The 20531-nt window shown below is 40.5% G+C and overlaps 1 protein-coding gene across 1 annotated transcript in view; it reads left to right on the top strand.

Annotated features, from left to right (window-relative positions):
• The window catches only part of RFX4 (regulatory factor X4), a gene marked incomplete at its 5' end in the record, with an annotated part of 94161 nt that overhangs the window by 9935 nt on the left and 63695 nt on the right, over window positions 1-20531 (top strand). The window contains 2 exons of the mRNA XM_084271013.1: window positions 9178-9264; window positions 16996-17056. Of these exons, the coding sequence (XP_084127139.1) occupies window positions 9178-9264; window positions 16996-17056 (148 nt within the window). The remainder of the gene's footprint in view (window positions 1-9177; window positions 9265-16995; window positions 17057-20531) is intronic.

Below are 20531 nucleotides of genomic sequence, written 5' to 3'. Positions count from 1 at the left end.
GCCCCACAACCAGTGTTTCTTGCATCTCCCATCTTTTTCTTTTGTCATCTTTGTGGGCCTGTCTTACTGATGTGATGCCATTCCTGTGCTGAATTGTCCTGTCTGCTGGATTCATTGGCTCCTGAGGCAGAGGGAAGCATTTCATGGGTACTTGGTGCAAATCCCATTTCTTGTAAAGTCACAGACTTCCTGTTCAGCCAGATGACTCCTGCCTTGTGCACTGGTGAAGTGGAGCTGAATTAAGGATTTGAGGACTCCATGTCTTCTCATGCACGCTGGTGAGGTACCATGGCAGCAGCCAGGAATGTTTAACCCAAGAGCTAGTGAGCGGAGTCTGCTGCAGGGTAGGAGTGTAAGACGTTGTGATAGGTACCCAGAAGGGAAGGTCGTCCTCTTATGAGCTCTCATGTGCGTCACGTTAATTCCATAGCATAAGAAGTTAATGAAATCTGGAGCAAAAAGGGCATCAAGAGACCTCCTTTTATTCAGGGAGCATGTTTGCATTTTCTTGGAAGGAAAGACTGAGGATAAATCAGAGATAACAATAGCAGTTACACTGGTTCCTGCAATAGACCGTGAAGGACTGAAGATCTCTGACACATCCTGTTGCAGAAGCACGAGGGTACACTTTGCAGTATGCAGACTTGGTGCTTGGAAAGCATGTGACGTGATTATCTTACTGATGAAAAGATTGGTTGTATATTGCCCACCCATATAAGTTAAATGCCCTGTAAGAGCTGAACTGGTCAGATCCTGGGGTAACTAGCTTAAATGATCCTGGGTGACTGTGAAGAAACGTTGCTGCACTGAAATTGGACCAGGTGAGATTCTCTTTCCTATTGAACAAGGAATGGCCTCAGTGTGGGGAAGCCTGAGTGGCTGGTAACTGCTTCAGTGAAACTTTTCAAAATAAAAAGGTGGCCAGCATCTGTGTGTGACTGGGAGAGGGAAATGGCTACTCCCAGTTAACACACATGCTGAGTTGGAAGTGCAATAGAAATATGGTATGTGATTCCAGAAAAGGGAACAAGTAGGACTTTGAAGTACTGTCTGATCTAGGTTGGAGGCTGCCCTAAATGCCAGAATCAATATTCAGAGGAATCTTGTATCCCAGGGTTTCTAGGTGTGCTCAGTTAACATTTGGGATGCAGCCTCTTAATGAGGAATATTGTTGACAGCACTTCAGCAAAAGTATCACATTTAGATGACCTTGTGTGTAGTACATGGAGTAACAAGAAAACAGCATCTCATAAATTCCAGTTTTCCTACCCAAGTATTCTGGGCGAATTAAAGAACTATGAACTATGGTGGGTTTTGTGATACCTCTTTAAACACAGGCTGCAAATTTTTAACTGTACCTTATCAAATGGGTTAACAGAAACTCAGTACTAGGAGTGAAAACCTGGCAAAGAGCTCATTCTCTGTATTCTTATGCTATCATGGTGAATTTCACAATAGTTCACCAGAATCACGAATCAAAGAAAAAGGACAAAAACATTCCTGCCAATGTCTAGTAAGTGCCCTGGACCAATGTCCATTAACCCTGAAGTAGTTCCAAGAGAACTCTATGCCAAGAAATGAGAACAAAAGAAAGGGCTGCAAGAAGAGTGCCTGACATTTTGCCCTGTTGGAAACGAACTAAAAAGTTAGATTAGCAAACAAAGCACCAAGGTATCTGGCAGCTTTTCAGGGTAGCAGCTCTACCATCTGCACCAAAGCCATGTGTCACTCTCATCCCTGAGGAGCAGGTCTCTTGGAAGAACAGAAGATGGCTATGCAGGACCAAGGAGGACACCGGCATGATTTCTTGTGGAGCCTGAAGATGCTCCTGGCAGCTCCCACACACTGACTGAAGGATATGTGCCTTGCCAGCTGATGGCACTGAATGAGGCAGCGAGGAGCAAAACCAGGCTCTGTGTGGCAGGCCCACCTTGATGGTCAAAGAGGAGAAATGTCTATGCAATGGACTAGTTGGAGCAGGTACATGATGGCCCTGGTATGATCTCACAAACATTTCATTTGACAATGGATAGGAGGGAGCTTATATCACCTATGAAAGCCTCAGTCTTAGAAGATCCCCATGTGTGTATGTTTAGCTGTCCCTAATAGTTTGTTCTGCCTGATTTTAGTTGATTTTGGTAAGTTTAAAGCCCTCCATGGGAGCTAGTGGCTGCCAAGCCCTGTCACATTACAGGTGCACAGTTACCTGTAACACTGTGCAGAGGCCAGGCTAGGAGATCTTCTTCAGGTTGTGTTTTTACAGCAGACTGAGGTTTCAGAGATAAAGCATTTTTTTGTTTGTTTGTTTGCTCGGTTTTAAACAGTGTGGTTCTTGAAAAGCTTCAAATGTGCTGCTGTGACCAGTTCTCACAGCAGTCTGGCAGTGTTACACTTCCCAGACGTACCTACAACCAGCGATGCTGAGCTTCAAGGGGAGTGAGGGATTCAGAACACAAATCCTCTGCTGCCAGTCAGAGCAGGTGATGTGCAGCAGGTGCTAGAGCAGGCTTTTAATAGTTTGAGGGTCTAACTTCAGTTTTATCTCATTATCATTACCCCTGACAGAAAGGGATCCTCTCTTTTGTCTTTAAGAGACTGTTTTAAGCTTGTGATTTGTCTTCTAAGTTGATGTGACCAATTGATCTGAAACACTAAAGTGTTTTAAGGTTTAGTTTTCATTTCCACCAGAGAAAATATTGAATGTACTGGCTCATTTTTCTCTTTACTTTCATTCATGTGGAAGTAGTATTGAGAGACCTAGTTAGATATTGGGTTTGCAGCACACCAAGGGGTCTTCAAAGCAAACAGATTGTTTGGATATTATGAATTTAGCAGCCACAGAGGTAAGAAGTTCTCTGTCCACAGCAGTGCTGCAACAGCAACTGCATGAAGAGAGGGTTTATTGGGTGGTGGTGTCTCAGACCATATTCAGCAAGACAAAATCTGCAGAGAAAAGCCTCACTAGATCATGCAGACCTCAGCATTTATTCTGAGACAGAGTAGAAGAAGCTGTCAGAGCACTGATGGTTTTCCTAAAAAAATATATAGAATATAATCCCATCAACACCACTGAAAGATTTTGTGATTGATATCATATCTGGTTAGTACCATAGGCTAGGAAACTGAGAACAGGAGGTTCCATGACCTTCAGTCAGCCTCCTGAGCTTTCAAGCTACTGCTTTTACCTGCTAAATCTGCTGTTTCCAAACCCTTTCTCTTGCCCTAACAGCTCAGATGAGCAGCTAGGTAACATTGCTGGCCAGCTCAGTACAGAGACCCTTGGCAAAGAGATGCTGAAGAAGAGATGAGTAACTCTACCCTCTGAGTGCAGCAAAAAATAACTCAGAGGGGTGCTAAGACTCCATGTGCATGACAAGAGTTTGTCCTCTGTCATAGGACCTGTAAAATTTGGTCTGTCATATTTCATTTTTCTAACAGGTTCTCATGTGGTCAAAAACTGGTGGTCCCTTTATCTATATTTTATATACCTTTGCTCACAGTTATTTTCTACTTTTTTTCTATGTCTGCCTTGAGAAACTGGGGAAAAATTACAAGAGCAGCTGTAAATAGAAATAAGGATCTGGACTGTTGCAGCTGCACCATCTAAGTTGCTGCATGACTCAGGCAATAGTTTCGGTCCTGGCAATTCTCAAATTCTTATTCCAGAGGTAGCTCTATTTCAGTGAGAAGCAACCGTCTGTGGAAGTATTGCTGGTCCCTGTGCAGAGCGCTGGGTAAATTGCTTGTTGGCAAAGTGCTTTAAAATTTGGAGTATGGGAGCTAATCTAGAGATGAAGGTGTATGAGAGGGATTGGTGTGCAACTGCTAGGGCTGTGGTCAAATAAGCAGATGGTGATTACCACAAAGCCTTGGCTGTTTCTAGATCATGAGGATTCTTATCTCATACAATGTCAGTGAAACATAGTGATTCACAATTGCGCCAGTGATATGGCTGCGTCCAGATCAGAGGATATGGCATAACTGGGGAAAGCCAGTGTGGTTAGTGCCACTGCAGGGTAATGAGGTGAGGCAAAATACAGCTCGGATTAGCTGACCACAGAGTTTCATTTGCCTGTAAAATCTCTTAATCTCCTTTCAGGACGCACAGACATGCCCAAAGGGCTGCAGCCAGCAGCTCTGGGTACACTCACCTCCCATACACTCACCTCCCGGCTGTGTGGCACAGCCCCTCCAGCTGCTTTTGCCATCCTGCTTGGATGCTAAGCAGGACACAGTGGCTCTCAAAGGCCAGAAGAGGCTGTGATTACAGGTTATGCTAATACTGCAGCAGCTCTTACCCCTCCTGGCTGGACAGCAGCTGCAGAAGCCAGTGCTGGCTGGGATCAAGCCCACCTCCTCTTCCCTTCCCTACCTTCTCTTCCCCTCCCTACCTTCTCTTTCCCTCTGCAGAGCAGAGCCCAGGTGGCTCTCATACTGCTCTCACTAGGGTTGTGCACATGTGGGAGCAAGGAGTGCTTTCTTTTCTGGGCAGCAAATATGCTAAGCCAATAACCATTATACAAACAAGACAGAGTAATTATCTCATTAAACGTACTGGCAGTATGCAGGCACCTCTGCTGTATCCTCTCATCTCAAATGAAGGTCTGTAGGGAGAAGTCTTTCAAACCTGTCTTCCAGGGGCAAACCCTTCCTTCTGAAGGAGACAGTGTGTCAAAATAATTTGTCAAAAGGTTTCGTGTGTTTGTCTCTCTTTTTGGGAGCCCCAGGGCTGCCTTCCCAGCATGGTGGTTGAAGAACTGTAACAATAAAAATATCCTTGGTGCGGAGGGAAGAGCCGTGGTGGGGATTAGGAAAAGCCAAGCAGGCCTCTGTTCGGGCTACTCTTGAAAACAAGCTCAGTTTAAACTCCTGTTGTTAAATGTGTGGTGGACACATTTAATGGAAAAGGAATACTCTCACACTTGAGGTTCAGTGGATGTGTCAGTCCTAACATGATTAGGGCCCAAAAGAAGAGAGGTGAAATGAGGGCCAGAAGGAGTTCCATAGTTACGTTTAATCCATCTTTCAGCACTTCAACGGGAACATTTCATATTTTTTGTTTCTGTTGTGACAAGTTAGTCTGTCAGAAGATTGACACTGGAAAAATTACTGTAATTTGAATGAATATCTCCTTTCCCTCATGTTGGAATCCTGCAGAAGATACAATGCATTTGTATTTAGTGGTGTATAAAATTATATTTAAAAATTATAAGGTGGAGTGACACAGTTGTGTGTTTCATTATAATTCCCTTTTGATCCCTGAAAAATTAAATACGTCCTATACTATAGGTCTGTCTTCAAAACACCATTAAATACACCTTAGATGCATTTTTTACTAGTAAGATTGTAACAGCTTCCATATTGTGTCACAATACAGAGTTATCAGCATGTGGCTACCTACATTTTACTAGTAGGTATGAATTAGTTGACTTCTTTTGCCTGGATGTTTTTTGGCTAGTTCTGATCTTTGCTCAAATGACTGTGCTGCTCCAAATGAGGGTACAGTATGGTGTGGCTCAGGGTGGGAAGGAGCCCTGGGAGCAGGGAGGGGAAGTGCCTTAAGACTTGGTTACACTGAAAATTCAGGAATAAAAATATACCCTGTATAAGATGAGATGGATTTTCTTTCACCCTCACAAGCACCTCCCACTAGAAATTTGGGGGTTCTACATGTGGTGTTATTAATTTATCATTGTAATCACATCTGATACACACTTCTGCTTAATCACCACCTGAACTCTCGAGCCTTACTCTGTGACTGTTCCTGATGTGAAATGCTGTCTATGAGATGCTTGTAAGCTCCAAGTGCAATAATTTAGGCTTTAATCATATAAAAACTTCCATACTGTAATGTGTGACTCCATGTCTGTTTTGAACAGCAGTGTGGTGTGATTGGCATCAGCCTTGGGAAGCAAGTGTTGAAGCCTCAGACTAGGGACACCGAAAGTTAGCCATGGGTCTCTTCTTTTGGCTCTGCAGCTGGACTGCCTGGGACAGACAGTGGGTTGTACACTCATGTGTCGTGAGGACAAGAGCATTTGATGTGCGCAGGGCTCTACCCAGTATTAACTCTGGAAGAACTTTTAAAAAACATACTGACCTTACTTAGTTTTGACTTTTTATTTTATTTGCTCTGCCTCTATATTTTTATTTTATTTTATTTTATTTTAGGCAGGTGCTATTATATCTGCAATCTGAAGGGAATGTTTTCAATTTTGGCAGAACTGTGGTTGTATTTTCTTTCAATGCCTGAAGCTATAAAGCTTTGTAAAAACTTTTTTCTTTATACAGCATTAAAAAAATCTATTTATTAATATTTATTTATACTTACATCACTCAGTTTATGAGATAATACAGCCTTTAAATAGCTAGTTGGCTTTTTTTTTTCTTCACATTTTGTCATCTACCAAATAATTCGTCAAATTTGCCATAAATTCCATGGCATTTTTGCTCAAAAGAGTTAGATTTCTTCATTCTTTGCTGCCAGACAGGTCATGTATCTTTTCAGGCTTGAAGAATTTCTATCAGCTATTTAAATGCAAGGCCACAAAGACAAAGCCAGACTCAGGCTGCAGCGAGCTGAACCGGGGTGATTCAGGACCAAAGGAGTTGCAGCACATAATTAAACAGTAACTGCACCCTACTCCAGAGACATTGTAACTTGCAGTGTAAACTGCATGCTTTACCCGTGAAAAAAGGGGTACATACACAGTTATTGGAGACAGTACCTGAACAAGGATGGTGAAAATTGTTACCCAGGGGCACTTAAAAAGTTTATTTTCCCTGTTACTTAGGCAGGGAACATGACTAAAGATGGCTGCTGCCAGTTCCCTGCTGCCGAGGGAAGAGGATGCATCCCAGCTTCCCAGCTCTCAGCGCCGGGAGGAAAAGAAAGGGCAGAGCTGGGCATCGGTCTCTCCTTGGCGCTAATGGCAGCCGCCTTTGCTTTTACTCCCTGCAGCTGGGCTCAGAGCCAAGGGAATTATATACAGCCATGGCTGTGCACTGAAAAGAGCAGGAGGTAGGGTAATCCTTCGCCAGGCTTCTTGCACCTCTCTCTGATACTGTTCTCAGCACCAAGTTTCTCTTCACCTTGCAGTGATGTGTGAGGATCCAAGCTCCTGTCCCCCAGTTCGCAGTACTAAAATGGGAAAGAAGAGACGCTATTAGCTCAGTTCTAGGGCAGCAGAAGAAATCTGGCACAAAGCAGCCATCTCGTTGTGTTGGCCTTTAGACAAGGAGGTGATACACCCCCACCCGATGCAGCTGAGCAGCATGAGAAGGGAAAGCCTCGAAGTTAGAGTCGCCACAGGCTGGTGGGTTACTAACCGAGCAGGGGCAGATTAGACAGCACAGGCCTCGCTGGCAGGTTTTGAAGTTGCGGTGTCAGCAACCTTAAAATGATTTTTATACCAGGCCACATGGAATTTGATGGGAGAAGAAATATCCTGAGAAATCTATTCACAGGAGTTATTTTTGTGGATTTTCAACACAGTATCTCAAAGGAGTAGGCTATAAAGAAGAGACAGCGTAGTTGTGAGGCTCCATAAGTACAAGGCAGTTTGATGGTGAATGAGGAAGACACTTGTACCAGTGAAGGCAGCTCTGCAGTGTGTTTGCTGTGGGCAAACAGGCAGAGGGAAGGGAATGGCCTGGAGCTGCCACAACCTCTCTTACACTGCTTTCTAGTTTTCACTAGAAGTGCACAGAACAGTATCTCGAGTCTCATGGCGGGGCCTGGAAATAAACTCTGAAGGGCTCCCACCAGATCTTTCTAAAGTCCTGTGCAGATGCTTTTTATTTGTGTGGCAGACCAGAGTGTGCATACTGGGGAATACACACGTGTTTGTGCAACTGCCTGGAGTGAAAAAGCATTTTTTTTGCAGGATGCGTTTGGCTGTGACTATCCACGGAGTTGTTTATTGGCATCTAGTGCTAAAATGAAGTAATCCAAACTTTTACCTTCTATAAAATAGATGGGCAGCTTTCCCAAGACACTGGGCTTCTGCTCTCCCTTCAAGCCTGCTGCTGCGATGGGCTTTCTCTGGCTGGCAGGCTGGTGCCTGCGCTGTGCGGGTAGCCCGATGTGCTTGGGGAGCAGCTTATGGAAAGGAATCTGCAGCCATTTCTGTGTCTTTGAAGGTGTTTTTGGCTCTGGCAGTTTGCTCACAGCCAGGCTTCATTCCCCTTATTTCTTGTGCACCTCACTGCCTGGTGGGGTTGTTTCCTGTTGTAATGTGTGGGGTTACCTTGCAGCCTTCCCATCTATCCCTTCTTTTTTCCCCTTGCTTTGACCACAGGGAGCACAAGTTCCTTTCTGCCCACATGTGTCCCCTTGAAAAATAATCTTAAGACATTGTAGTAATATCCATGGACTCCAGGCAAACTTTCATACTTTGTTCAAGGAAACACATAGGAAGGTGTAACTTTTGCCCTGAAGACCTGTAACAGCAAATTCTGCTGAGTCTGGCGTATCCTCTAAAGTCATGAGGGGATGTATGTTATAACTTTAAGAAAGGAACAGCAGAGCCAAATCAATGTAATGCTGTACCTCATCAGATGGTTGAATAACTGTCGTGGAGAAAGGTTTGAGTAGCTTGGTGGCTGCTTGACTTGCTATGTTGGACTTGTAGCAGCATGGAAAGGTCTTGACAGGGCCTGGGACCCCACCAGGGTGACTGGGGTTGTAGGACTGAACTTCAGAGAACACAGTTTGAGTGCCACTGTAACAAAAATTCACATTCACATTGGTTTTACACATGTGAAGAGTCCTTTCAAAACCAGTGGAAATACTCAAGTACATAAGCATTTGGCAGACTAAGACTTAGAAATTAATGCAATTTATGTGTTTCAGTTGCCCACATGAGGGTTGTGGGTTGTTTTTTTTTTATGAATCATGTAATGGGGAGAATATCCCAAGAAGCTTTGTTATATGCATGTGTTTCAGCCTCTGTCATTTAAAAACAGACAAACTAAAAATGAAACTAAAAAGCAACAGCTAGGTTTGAAAGCAAGAAAGGATTTTCTTGTTAAATAACTTCAGACTGAGCGTGTTTTAGCAGAAATGCTAGCGAACACCATCTGTTGAAAACTGGGCCTTTATTTGGCTTTAATGTTGGAAGTTTATTTTTTATGCAAAGGCAAACACAAAAAAAGAGCATCTTTGTTCTTTTGCAGAGAGTTGGATTGAACGATGTCTCAATGAAAGTGAAAACAAACGTTATTCCAGTCACACATCTCTGGGGAATGTTTCTAACGATGAAAGTAAGTAACTTACTCATTTAAAATGAGTGTGAACTTAGAGTGCTAATTTCCTGCTATATGTTGCTACATCTTGGTGATATTTTTAGTGCTCTGTAATTTGAAGAGGCAACTCACTTGACACATCCAATAGTTTTTTGGTTTTGTTTCTTTTTCTGGAATATTTCCTATTTTGTTTTATTTAAGAGGATGTAATAGTATGTATTAGTTAAAACAACCAGAAGAATTTGTGTGTCACTGAGTAAAGGCTGGATGACCTCTAAAATGTGCTGAAAGTATTAGCTCACGAGTAAAACCATCTGTTTTTCTTTTCATTGGTGAACACCATGTGGTTGAAATACAGGAAAAATTGTGCTGCTTTTCAATACAACTATATAAAATAATACATACAATTTTTTCATGTTAAGAATTTTAAAAAAATAGTATTTTTAAAGTATATATTAAATCATGATATTGCTTCATTTTTGTCATAGGAAGTGATTCTAAATTTAGCTGATTTAAATAGCTATTTTTTTCTTCTAGTTATGATAATTTTAGATCTCTATTTTTTAAGAACCGCAGGTAATTAAAAAGACCACAAAATACTTTAACCTAATTGCTTCCTTTTAAGTGTGTAAGATAATTTTTAGTTTACCAATTAGTTTTCCTTGTTTATGCAATTTCTGTTCTACTTAATTTGCCTAAAGCAAAATACTCTTCACGCTAGTTTTCCTCTCTGTATTTCATGTTAGTTCATGTTAGTTCATATTAATGCTGACTGAATTCTTTAATTCAGAAAGACTCACATTTTTATAATATTCAAGCATGTATGTTTAGAAAATGTATTTTTAGTTACTTTTTAATTGCTGAATCCCCCTTTTACATTTTTTGCATTTTAAGAGAACTACTTTATTGTGATGTCACAGTAAAATTACATGCCTTGCAGCACGATGTTTTAGTGGATCACAGAATTTTGAATATTGGGGCCCTACCCCTATTTGTCCAGGGCTCTCTTTTGAGTCAATATATCTTCTGAAGGAAAAAGGAGATTTTATTCATGACTTCTAAGCTAAGGACAGTGTCTAAGAAGCCTTAAAGACAGAAAATAAAGCTTGGACAGGCTTGGGAATTTCTGTTTTTAAAAATTAAGGAATTAGAAATTAGTTTCTCTTTAAAATCGGAATGAATGCAAAAAAAATCTACTTGCTTATTTGCATTTCATGAGAACCCGTGAGACTTATGAAATTCATTTCACTCTGATGCTACTGAGAAAGTGATGGAAAGAAGCTGTAATGAACAAGATGTGACTTCAGACACATGTTTGAATTCAGGATTCAACCTTATTAACTTTAGTGACCTTTTCTTTAAGATTCACAGTTTGAGACGGTATTGTCAAGGTAATTATTTAGCACCACCTGCTATATTAAAAATTAATCATAATTATAACTCTCCTCCTGTGTTCTGTTCTGTGTATGTTAGTCTAAACAGGTTGTAGCAAAACTAGCGGTAGCTTGTTCTATGTGTGCTTTCAGTTTAAATGGAAACATGAGGAAAATTCCACATACGTAGGGGCAGTAAGAAGTGGACTTGCACGGGTTAACAAGAGCAGGTATTTCAGACAGTGGCACTGCGAAAATAGGGTGGTTGTTAATTCTGTTTTCTGGTACTGGAATTAAGGGGCAAGTGATGATAATGAAAGGTGGCAAAGTTAGTACTGATAAAACAAATACATAAATTAATTTGTGTGCAGAAGACATTGTTGCAGTATGTATCGGAAACCCAAACGAGAGGGAGGGTTGTGATTTCATCTAGCTTCTTTCTTAATAGGTATTTCTTCCAGATGCTTCCTTTGCACTGATATCAGCATTACTGCAGTGCAGATAAGAAAAGTAATCCATGAGAAAAGTCATCCTTGGTTTTGGGGGTGAAAGGGAGGAGAAAGGGTGAAGAGGAAGGACTAGGAAAGCAAACTAAGTTACTTGCCTAGCTATAGCTTATTGCTATAAAACCAATAATCTGTGAAACCCAGAACAAACCAGAAGTTTCATCTTAGACATCATTGTATTATGTGCTCCTTTCTAGCCCTTGAGTTCTTTCTAACATTACTCTAACAGCGTCCATAAGTCAACCAATAAATTTCCAAATCATGGTGTCACTCTTGGTCCAGCCTCTGTCATGCATTTACAAACAGCAGGAGGCAAAGATCCATCTTTCTCTTGATTACTTAGAACAAGAATAATGCTTTTGCTGATCACCTTTTCTATAGTAAGACTGTGCTACAGAACCACACTTCAGGCCATGATCTTCTATCCTCATCCAGACATGTCCAGGCCTCTTGAACCTGCTTTACATTTTGAAGGGAAGCAATGACTCACAGCTGTGGATTCCTATAGTCTCTCTTCTTCTTGGGGTGCTTCGTACTCTCTTGGAATATTTTATGACCTCTCCCAAAACACAGCTTTCACACTCTAATAGAAAAATTCTACATACATTTTATTTCAGTTTCCAGGTTTTTCAACATTTTTCCTTCTACTACTTCTACACTCTGTGAGTCAAAAGATCCACAGGAAGAGGGAATGGTATAACCTCATATCTAATAATTAAAAAAAAACCCCAATCACAAACAATCACAGCATTTCCTATGTACTGTGCGTTGAGCCAGTGTTTTGGGCTGAATCCAGGACAGCCAGATTCTCCAAACCGAAATACTGGTCTGGAAGAATACAATTCAAGGGTTACGAAAGTTCCAACTTCAGTTCCCTGGGGAAGGAGTCATGACTTTATATGATGAAGTGGAAGGATTGCTTGTCCCAATTTCCTTGCATATTCAGAAATGTGAATGTGTAGACAGTTCATGAGAGAAAAAAAGATTCAGACTACAAAATCCATGTTTCAACTTGCTGAAATAGGAGATTTATCTTAATAGTTTCTCTTTCTGTTTGAACTGAACTTCTTAGTCTTCCATTGGAAAAAAAAATCTTTAGAAAAGAGCTACTTGATTTCACTGAAAGTGTCCTTGGAGGAAATTCTTCCTTTTCCAACCGTAACTACTCAATTAGAACTACACTTCCATGTTTGTCAGAGGGTTTTAAAAAATCCCAATACTTGAAAAGCATGAAATACATGCTAACGAGCCTGAACAGTATTTATTGCAACATATGTGAAAGAAGGCAGCTTCTTACTGTCACTTAATTTTAGCTCAGAGCAAATCACTTTTAAGAAAACTCAGGACGCGCACTGTGAAGCGTGGAGCTACCTGAACTAAGGGAAGGATTTTGTCCATATAAAGCTACTTATAATGTGCTTGCTCCTTAATGGTTTGGAGACACATGCAGGCAGCACTGGAAACTATGGGACTCTTCTTTTAGCTCCACAGCAGAAAGCAGAGCTTTAACTCCACTTTAGTTATGACAGACATGTTAGAAAAATGTGTGCTAATGCAGGGTCTTCACTTTGTGGATGTTCCACTTAACTGTATTGAAGACAACATGCTTAAAGAGGTGCTGAGCATAGCTTCTATTGTCCCCATATCTTGCTCCAATAAGCAAGAAAATCGCTTGAGCTGGACCTAAAGCCAGACAGCAGAAGTTAGAGAATTCTACTGAGAGTTCAGGAAAAGCCAGAAACATATGCACAAGGTACAGAGAGAACTCTCTTCTGGTGGCTTTGAAACAGAATTTTGAAAGGAGAAAAACAGGGCTGTTACCAAAGAAACTTTCATGGAGCTTGGGAAGAAAAACCTACTCTGATATCTCAGGGAGCCAAGAAATACTACTTTGTTAGAATTTCTTTGAAGGCTTCTTTGGTGCTTAAAGTTTTACTCTCGACTGTCAAATCTATTACCTGTATTCAACTTGGGATACGTACCGGGTTTCCTACGTAACTGCGTACCTTGAAGATACCTCTCCTTGAAATCCTTGTGTGGACACACTGGATCTGATCCTGGCAAATGGGTTTCTCTCTGAAGTGCTATGCAGCTGCCATCTATATGAATACCTGCAGCTGTGCATTAGGAGCAGGGTTTTTCCTTGCGGCTTGAAGTCCTTTTGCATTTTCCATGGAAGAATTGCCAGCTCTGCTCTTTGACATTGACTGGAAGTGAGACTTCTTTTCAGTGCCTTCTTTTCTTTTAATAGATTTGACTTTTAAAATATTGGATTTTAAATGTTCTGAGTTCATTTTAATCTACAGTGTTGTTCTGATGGGAATTGATAAAATGACAGACCAAAAAGTAAGGGAAAACAGGATTCCTTACCTCTTTCATGCTGTGCAAACAGATCTGGGATCAGACCCTAGTCAAGGTCACAAAACATTCCCTGCTCAGTAAGGAAGCCTTTAAGTGCCTTGCTACAAATTAAAATATAAGGAAAAGGGGTATTTATTATGTTCTGCTAGTCAATTATCTGATGAGATAATTAAACTATGCAAGGTAGAATAAAGTGCTACTATATGTAATACTGAAAGTTTGTATTTCTAGGTGCCCCCCATTCCTACACCATGTGTATTTCTTTCCATCTACGTAATAAAAAAGTGAAAGTTTTCTGAAAATAAATAGTTTAGCCAACTAACATGAAAATCCAGTTTGGATACATGAAAACCAGTTTGGATAGCAGATGGTTCTTTGGCAAAAAAGAGCTAACAAAAAAAGTTCTGCTTTCTTATAGAGAGATGTGATTTTGAGGGAGACAAATGTGAAAAATGTAGTTTAAGTTGAAAATCCATCAGTTCAATAGGAATATTTTGATGGAAACGGTTTTAAGGGACAGTTAGTGGATGATGTTGAAAAGCCTTGAAGAAGGAGCCCCAGGATGGACCCCAGGAAGCAAACATTTCTAGAGAGGGAGATTTAAATGATTGTATTGTTAGTTTGTGCTGTTAAATACTTACATGGGAGGAGCTGACTGTGGCTAACTTGTAGTATGTCTGAGGGCAGGGTAGGTAAAGGAACTGCTCACAGGAGCTTGCTCTTATTGTGAGTGAAAAACAGCCGGGGGAGGGATGGGGTGTCGAGACTCTAATATAATTTAGGTATTGGCTTGATGTTTGATAGAGTGTCACATATCCAGAAGAAAATTAAGTTTTGTTAGCACAGATGAAAGCCATCTAGTAAATCAAGAAAGAAAACAAAAATTTTTATCTGGGAAGGGGGAGTATTACCTCGTGGTTTCACAGGCAAATGTTCAGGATTTCTGCACCTTAGTTAGACAAAGGGTTATTTAGATTAGTGGCTTTCAGACTTTCCAGTTTTCACCCCCCTAGCAACTTCCAGGGAGGCAGAAACCAACTGTATCCTGAACTTAAACCAGTGACTGGTAGGCTTTGACACTGACAGTGAAACTACTGATTGAGAGAATGGATGACTTTCACCTGGGAAGCAATAACCTTAATTTGAACAAGACTGGTGTGGCCCAGGAGGAGGATTGAGCTGCTGATACCTGAAGGTGGTAGTTTTGGTGGCTCTACCTCGTTGTGGTGTCTCCTTTCCCAAAACAGCAAAGGCCTGACTCCCTCTGGTTTGGTGAAAGGTGCTGCAGTGCCCTGTGTGATGGGTCCCTGTTGGGGAGGCCTGATGGCCATGATGGCCAGCAATAAGTTTCATTACTAAAGCAGGGGACACCCCTACCTGCCCTCTGCCGGCACTTTACCCCCTGAAATGCTTTGCTGAGATGTAGTGTTTATACCTAGTCCCCTTTCACTTTTACCTCAGGAATGGTTGTGAGGCACCTGGCTGCTGGGCACATGTGAAGTCTTGGCAGGCTAGGCCAGCCTGCTCGTGGGTGAAGGAAGCTGCAGCAGCCTCTGTGCCCCAAGCCCAGGGAGCTGCCATAACTCCTCTCTGTCCTGCTGCCTATTTTTTCCCTGGCTGGCATGATGAAAGTTACCACAGGATGCAGAACTGGTCAGGCCAACTGAAAATGACTGCAGGGCCTTCCCTGCAGGGGCTCACTTGCCCTTCCACCCGGTGCCCTCCCACCTCTCTGGGGTCCCTTTTCGTGAACTCTAGATCCAGAAGACTCTTCCCACCTCAGAGCAGGGCAGACATGGCTGCTCCCTCCTCCTCAGGGAAGGCTGGAGTCAGGCATGGTCTTAGAGTGTCTGTGCTGTCAGTTAAGGATGGGAAGACCAAAACAGTCAGTGTTGTGAGAGGGGACAGCCCCAAATATTTTATCCATCCAGTGGTTTAAATCTGTGCTGCATGGCTCTGCCTCCCACTAAGGAGATGGTGTTTGTCCTGCCGCCGGCAAGGCTGAGGGCTGTTGTTGGGCATCAGCGGCCTGCGGCAGCCCCAGTTACTCAGCATTCAAGCTCTGTGTGTCGAAGGTTTGTTACGTGCCTACCATTTGTTTAGGAAAACCAAATGAAAACCACAATTTAAAAGTGATTTGAAATGTGTATGTTGGTCCTATGTACTGAATAAAAGCGGGCCCCTGAAAGGCAGGAAGAAGTGTGCAGTCCAATAATTAGAGGCCTATTGTCATGCAGATGCAGAAGAGGGGCTGCGTAGTGCAGTGTCTGCGGGTAACTGTAGGTCTGGATTTCCCTGACATTCAGGGGACCAGCCTCACAGGTTAAAGGTTGTTCTGTGAACACAACTTGCCCTATATGTAATGGAAGAAATATTGTGGAGTGAGGACTGATTATGGAGTTTTCCAAAGTGGTATTTTATTTGTGTACGACAGTTCTTGCGACTGTACAAAATGCCTCCAACATGATCTGATGTTCAGGGGAGATAGCACAGCTCACTTAAGATTCAGCATCCTAAAAGCTCATTTAAATCAATTCTAAAAAATTTAATTGTATGAAGAAATGAAAGTTGCAGGGTGGTGTAAAGGTGCAGTGGTTTATTTTGATGTTTAGGTATCAAAGCCTCCTACACTCGGTGCTTTCATCAGGGACAAAGTTGTTAAAATATCGAGCCGTGTTTGATACAACAGTGTTTCCCAAAGAATACCCTTCTGGAGATGCTGATTGTGCTTAACTCCAGTTTTCACATAGGAATGCTTTATATGCTTTCCAAATCACTATTTAATAGGAATTATTCTATGTGTACTTTAAAATTTTTCAAGAGAACTAATGTGAACTAGGAAGAAACCAGTATTTTAAAGAGATTTATTTTAATTATCTTTATTCATCTTTTATTCAAATTTTTGGAAAGCTGGCAAATTGGAGAGTCACCTTGGAAACAGTTTATGAGGAATACTGTCAGAAAAATTATCTGAAAAGGAATAAAATATACTATATATTTTTTTAATTCCAATTTTTGTTGTTCAGAATTATTGTTTGTTAATTTATAAATATTTAGTACATATCATATGGTAGGATCACAACAGTGGAGGAACCCTGTAAAGTTAAATGTCTCATCTAATATAAAACTTGGGCAAGGCCACTATTCCCTTAAAACATGCAAAAGTGGTTTTATGTTCTGACATGCTGCTAGAGGCCTAAGAGTTGCCTTTCTTAAATGTATATATATTATATATTTAAGTTTATCCTTTACAATGTCATTATTCCTATGCACTACTCTGCTCCTGTTATCAGTCATGTTTGCAAGGTTTATTGCCTTAAGCAGTATGCACAGATGCTAGCTTAGGGAATATCATTATTTACATTTCCACAGTGTAGCCAATATTTTGAGAAACCTTTGGCACTTGAGAAGAATTTTTTCATCAAATAATTCCTTATGAGTTCATAAATGCCTGAGCAATTCCCACTGAAATAATGTTATTTTTTGTGTTGCTGTTTCTTTCTTAACAGATGAGGAAAAAGAAAATAATAGAGCATCAAAACCACACTCAACTCCAGCTACACTGCAATGGTAAGATTCTTTAAAAAAAAAAAAGAAAACCTGTTAGTGCTTCTTCCTTCCTTTATTTTTTCCAGCTGAAGAGAATAGAGGTCTTGGATATCTTATACAGTTCTAAAGATAGTTTTACTGTATGTATTTAATCTGCTCATCAGTATCACATACAGCATTTCTCAACAAATGTCTTACTCTTTGGGGATTTCTTTGAGCGCAGGAAACATCTGATATAGTTTGAAAGGTCTGCTTGGCATATTTGTTTGCTTCCTTGCCAGGTGGTGATTTGTGGTTTGTTATCATTGTTATGTTTATTACAAAAAGACAACTAGTACTGACCATTTATTTCAAGACTCAGATTTGTCTCAGCGTATGATGAAGCCCACCTTTTACCAGCCATTTTACTGAAATGAGAATTCTCTAATTTAACATAGAAGACAACAAAAGAAGAGTTTGAGGTTTGGTTGATTTGCCAAAATCTACTTGCAAATTTAGTGAGGGGAAGAAAACAGTGATGATGGGGAGAGGAATGTCCGTGAGTTAGTCTACCGAGCTACAAAAAATGAACAAGTGCTGTTTGCTGTTGTTTACAGCAGTATTTTAGGCTGCAAGTTCTTATACTTCTGACATCCCTTTCTATAGGTTATCTCATAGACTTTTGAGTTTTAATTTGTGTTTTTAATTCTGGCTTAGCTTTCTTAATATTGTAAGTGGTCAAGCATTGTTCAGGAGGTTTCTTGTGTCTGGCAGAACAGAGAAGCCTCAGAAAACCCATCTTTCTTAGCTTATTTTAAGTCTTTTAAAGAAACTCCTTTATTTCACTTGTAAATATTTATGATTTTTTTATGAAATATAAGATTATTGGGGAAAAAGGTTTTTAAAAAGTGAGGTTATTAGCAAAATTATTTTTCTGCTTCTGTCAGTCTCTTGGAAGATCTCATTGAACAAACAGCAAAGAATAATTCATTTGGTGAATTTTACTTTTTCTCTGCCTGTGAAATTCTGAGAAACATGCAATAGATGCACACACACACACACACATATACGAAATATTTAATATATATTTGCTTTTTGAAGTTGATCAGTTAAGTTTTAATGTTAAAAAAAACCCTAAGACCCGTGTTCTGCCTTGAAGAAACTTGCAAATACTTCCATTGCAAATCATGAGATGGGCAAATATAAATAAAGGTATTTAGTTGAGTTCTGAACTGTTGTTTCTTTGTACCTATTTATATCAGAAAAAGTGTTGTTTTTCAGAGGTTCAAGAAAAGTGAATAAAGGAGTTACTATGGACAGAGAGAAAATTATTAAAATAGTGAAATGTCATAGAGGAATTTTATTTTCCATTCTTCACTGACACAACTGCACCACAGTTCAAACAGGATAAAGAAGAACTATCTGGCTAAAGTAAAAGAGCAGGCAGGGTTTACCATTCCCAAATTCTGAACCATTTATTTCACAGTAGAGTCAGTTAAGAGTCTTTTCCACAGGAGCAAATAATGTAGTAGCCAAGAAGTCAGAGTTAATTAGAACATGCCAATGATACTGTTCCCAACAGAAAACATGCAAATACTGTAAACAATCTTTTGCCAAATACTTTCAAGCTTCCTTGGTCATAAAGGTTAGTAAATCCCTAAACTCCTGGGATATTGAGCCCTGCTGGAATGCAGTGTGCACACTAATGCCCATTCAGCAATGTATGCAATAGAATCTTAGAATTTTGATTCTGAAAAGGCTGCTTACATCATCTTCCCTTCCCCCTTGCTAGTGTACTGACTTACTACCTGTCCATTGTGTTAAGTTTCTTACATGCTTGGGTAGGTTAGACATTCTCCCCTTTGAGTCTTTTGGAGCATCTGCAATTTCCTTCATTCAGTATTTTCACCCAAAAATTCTGGAAGGAACAGAAAGGAAAGAAATTTTCAAATCAATTTCTTTAGCCAGTGTCAAACTGAATTATACAATCAGCCTATTTATTAAAAGACTTGTTGGTAAAAATTTCCCAGCTTAGTAACCATAACATAAAATAGTTTTCTTGTGGTTTCCTTATGCTTTTCAGCCTATGCAAAGCTGTTTTGAATCAGTATTTCCTGAAGATACTGTGCTGCTGGGTTTGATACACTAAATAAAATTACAAGCTCAACAGTTATGGTTGAAGGTGAGCTTGCTTTGTCTGAAGATGTTGAGTATCCACTGTCATGGAAAGTCAGACACATTAGCATCAGCTTCTTTGTACTTCAGTAGGTCTAGCACCTCATGGGTCAGTAAACTATTGTGGGCAGCACTGTACGAATGCTACTCTGAGCATTTCCTGTAGGTTTAGCTTTACATGTTTGGCAGTTTTGCCTGCTCAGGCCAAGGTTTTGTGCAGTCAAGAAAGACAAAAGACTAAATTTACCTGAATATGCCTTGGCTAAGGCTGTATCCTACCCTCCTACAGCAATCTCTGGGCCAGATTCAAGAGGTGGAAGCAGTGGGGTAAATTATTGACCAGATTTCAGGATATGGTCCCGTACTTGCCTTGTTTGTGCAAATTGAAGCACCACAATTGTCTGCAACATCTGGTCTCTGACAAGTTAAACCTGGTCATGTTTTTACTGTTAGATGCTATCATTAATGAAGGCAATGGAGTGTTGGATAAGAGAAACAAAGGGAATGTCAGGAGAAAGGAAAAAAGAACAGGAAGAGAGTAGTAAGGAAAGTGAAACAAGACATAAGGGAAATACATACATTTTATCACATGGTTCATATTGCCATCAACTTTTTTAGTTATTCCTTATCTGGCATCTTGCTGAAAAGAGCAAATATCAATCCCATGGGGATCTATCCTTAATGCTTATGCCTCTCCAAAGGCAAAGTACATTAAGCACTATAAATGAGGAGGGGGAAGAAGTAGAAGGTGATGCCAAGAAGCACGTCTGGATGACTGTCAGCCTGGCTAAATATCCTTTTCTTGGAAACAGGAATGATGTTTTGGTTAAGTTTCATTGATGATACAAAATGAACTGAAAGGCCTGCTAAATGCTGCATTGCTGCCAAATGCATCATAACTGGGGAAACTGCACCAGCTTGACTTTAACTGTTAAGACATGAATATACCAGGACATAACATCCTGTGCTTATCCCTATTATCTGTAAAGCTATAGCTTGCTAAACACTTGGCTCTAAAATGTTTATGACTATTTCAATGGTGAACTGACTGAATGGAAAGTGTGACACTTTCTTTTACCTGAATTTGGTGTTCATGTGCATGTCTACTTCTCTAAACACAGAATTATTCAAAGCACGGGCAGCCTAATTCCATGCAGTTTGGTGGCTTACAGTGTAGGTGCTCCGAATAACAACAGTATTGTGAAGCTAAATTCAACAAAACTATTCTATTCTCTTTTTTTTTTGCAACATTCATAAAAAAGAATTAAAAAATAAGGGTAAAACACTGCTAGGTAATGGATTCTCCCCAGGTTAGTAGTTTCACAAAAATTGTTATAATTCA

This window comes from Gallinula chloropus (assembly GCF_964237585.1).
Source record: "Gallinula chloropus genome assembly, chromosome: 1".
NCBI lineage: Eukaryota > Metazoa > Chordata > Aves > Gruiformes > Rallidae > Gallinula > Gallinula chloropus.
This window is presented reverse-complemented; position numbering and strand designations above follow the sequence as displayed.